Source organism: Nicotiana sylvestris, chromosome 7 (assembly GCF_000393655.2).
Source record: "Nicotiana sylvestris chromosome 7, ASM39365v2, whole genome shotgun sequence".
Classification (NCBI taxonomy): domain Eukaryota; kingdom Viridiplantae; phylum Streptophyta; class Magnoliopsida; order Solanales; family Solanaceae; genus Nicotiana; species Nicotiana sylvestris.
In genome coordinates, this window is record NC_091063.1 from 101,440,085 (window position 1) to 101,443,240 (window position 3,156).

The 3,156-nt window shown below is 43.2% G+C and overlaps 1 protein-coding gene across 1 annotated transcript; it reads left to right on the plus strand.

The window, feature by feature from the left end:
• Positions 1-969: 969 nt before the first annotated feature.
• On the plus strand, positions 970-1,404 carry LOC138873527 (uncharacterized). The gene has a single exon (XM_070151997.1). The coding sequence runs from the start codon at positions 970-972 to the stop codon at positions 1,402-1,404; it is 435 nt and encodes a 144-aa protein (XP_070008098.1).
• Positions 1,405-3,156: the final 1,752 nt, after the last annotated feature.

The window sequence follows — 3,156 nt, forward strand, 5'->3', positions numbered from 1 at the left end:
AGATGTTTCACCTGGTGTATTATGTCAGCAAAACAATGAATGATGCTCAAGTGAATTACACGGTGACAGAAAAAGAGTTGTTAGAAATTGTGTTAGAAATGGAGATGTTTAGGCCTTATCTCATGGGTTCCAAGGTGATAGTTCATACCGACCATACAACACTCTGCTACTTGATGACAAAGCAGGATTCCAAAGCTCGGTTGATGAGATGGGTCTTATTGCTTCAAGAGTTTGATCTTGAGATTGTGGAACGGAAAGGGTGTGAAAACCAAGTGGTGGACCACTTGTCCCGCTTGGAGGAAAAGGGGAGGCCTTATGATGGCCTCGAAATTATTGATTCATTTCCTGATGAGCAACTCCTCTCTATATCTGTGAATAACATGCCTTGGTTTGCAGATGTTGCTAACTTTTTTGTGACCAGTATTGTTCCGTGTGAGCTCTTTTCTAACCAAAGGAAGAAGCTTAAACGGGATAGCTTGGACTACTACTGGGATGAGCCTTACTTGTTCAAAATCTGTAATGATAGTGTGATCTGGAGATGTGTTTCGGAGGAGGAGCAAATGAGCATTCTGGATGCTTGTCATTCCTCTCCCTAAGGTGGTCATCATGGTGGGGCGAGAACAGCTTCAAAGGTGCTTAGTTGTGGTTTTTATTGGCCTACATTGTACAAGGATGCGGGTGAGCTTGTGAAGAGATGTGATGATTGTCAAAGAGCGGGTGGAATTTCAAAGAAGGATGAGATGCCTCTCACCACTATTCTTGAGGTTGACATATTTGATGTGTGGGGCATTGACTTCATGGGACCTTTCGTGAGTTCATGTGGCAACACATACATTCTGGTGGCCATTGATTATGTTTCAAAGTGGGTTGAGGCTGTGGCTTTACCCAACAATGAGGCCCGGAGTGTTGTGGCTTTTCTCAAGAAGAGTATCTTTACTCGGTTTGGCACTTATAGAGAAATCATCAATGATGGGGGGTCTCATTTGTGCAATAAGGCATTTGACACTTTGCTTGCAAAGTATGGTGTCAATCACAAGGTTTCTACGCCTTGCCATCCTCAAGATAGTGGGCAAGTTGAGTATCTCCAACACGGCGATCAAGAGTATATTGTCAAAGACGGTCAATGCAAATAGGACTGACTGGTCAAAGAAACTGGACGATGCTTTGTGGGCCTATAGGACTGCTTACAAGACTCCGATTGGTATGTCTCCGTACCAGTTGGTGTTTGGGAAAGCTTGCCACCTCCCGGTTAAGTTAGAGCACAAATCCATGTGGTCCTTGAGAAGGTTTAATCTTGAATGGGATGATTCAGCAAATCTCCGGGTGGAGCAACTGAATGAGCTTGATGAGTTCTGGTTTCATGCCTACTCCAGCTCATCCTTGTACAAGGACAAGATGAAGTAATTACATGACAAGTATGCTCGTAGCAAAGAGTTCAAAGTGGATGATTTGGTTATCTTGTTCAACTCCCGGTTACGACTGTTTCCAGAAAAACTTAAGTCAAAATAGAGTGGACCTTTTGAGGTGGTGCTTGTGACTCTGTTTGGTGCTCTTGATTTAAAAAAAATTGTGAGGTCTTCAGAGTTAATGGGCACAGAGTCAAGCATTATCTTGGCAAGTTTGATGACAGCCACGTGGTGGAAATGATCCATCTCAAGAGATTGATGGTAACCTGTGTCGTGCCGCAACGTTAAATCAGGCGCTTCTTGGTAGGCAACCCATGTGTTTTTCTTCCTTCTTTTTTTTGATTTTCTTCTTAGTGTAGGATTTGTTTTTAGACTAACTGGCTGTGAGAAGTGTGTAGAGATGGTTGATGCAGTACAGGGCTAAGCTGAAAGAATTTGTCACTCTCTGAAGTTTGGAATGCGGTCGCGCTCCATTTTTTGCAATCCTCGATAGCCTTACCGTAGAGGCAAAATTTTATGGCAGTCAGTGGTGCTAAAAAGTGCAAAATGGGGGTTCTCTGAAGTTTCAACCCTGAGGTGCTAAAAAGTGCAAGATGGTGGCCTTACCGTTGTTGCGGGGCATTTTTTGCTCTCAACGGTGGCCTCAGTAAAGTAGCCCTTCTGAACTTCACAACCGCGGACCGTGGTGATTTACCATGGACGCGGTAGGTAAGATTGTGTGGGTCCCAGGGTTGTCTATAAATAGAAGTTCAGGGCCCCATTTACACTTTTCGCTCATTGCATTCTCAAACAACATAGACCACTATTCATCCACGCCCTAATTTGCACAAACACAAGAACTAAACTTTATTTGTCTCACATTTCACATCTGGTAATTCCAATCAATCCTTAGTCTTTAATTTTGTAATTATTTGCTTCTAATTAATAGTTCTTACTTCTTCTTCTTCCTTATTCTTTAATTTGGACTTAGGGTTCCGTAGTAGTAACTAGATTAGGTTTAAAATAGTTAGAATTTATTACTAAACACCTAGTAGGATTGATAATGTTGATGATATTGCTCAAATGCATGAAAATTAGAAACCCTAGGTGTTGAGCCCTAATTTGACTTACACGACCGCGGTTGATTTTCTGTGGTCCGCGGTCATATGCATTATCTGAGAAGTTTAAGTCCTGTTAACTGTGGTTAGCGGTGGTAAACTCCACTAAAAGCAGTGATTTTTTGCGGCTGTGATGGATTTTCCGCAGTCCGCGATGCTTAAGTTGAGAGAGGTCTAAACAAGGGTCCGTGGCCGCGATGGATTTTTTGCGGACAGCGGTGCAACTACCGCGGCCGCACTCCTTTTTTTGTGATCCACGGTGCTATTGAATTAGAGAATGGGTATCCTGAATACCACACCTCCGCGGCCACGATAATTTTCTGCGGTACGCGGTGCAGCCTTCGCGGATCCTTTTTTCGAGGTTCGTGGTCTGCTGTTTTGCTCTTACACTGTCAAATGATATTCTGCACTACTTCTTCTAGTATTTGCGCTAACAATTTTCAGCTGATTATACTTGAAAACAATGGTTAAATCTAGAGGAGGCAGTGACAAATAGTAGGGTAGAGTAGTGTCCTCCCATGGTAGGGGACAAAGACAGATTAAATTGACCCCGGCAGTAGGAAATCAATTGGGAAAATGACGATGAGCATCCAAGTAGCAGATATAGCTACTTCCTATTCTGAGGGAAGTGAGTATGTGCCCTCCCCAGAGGC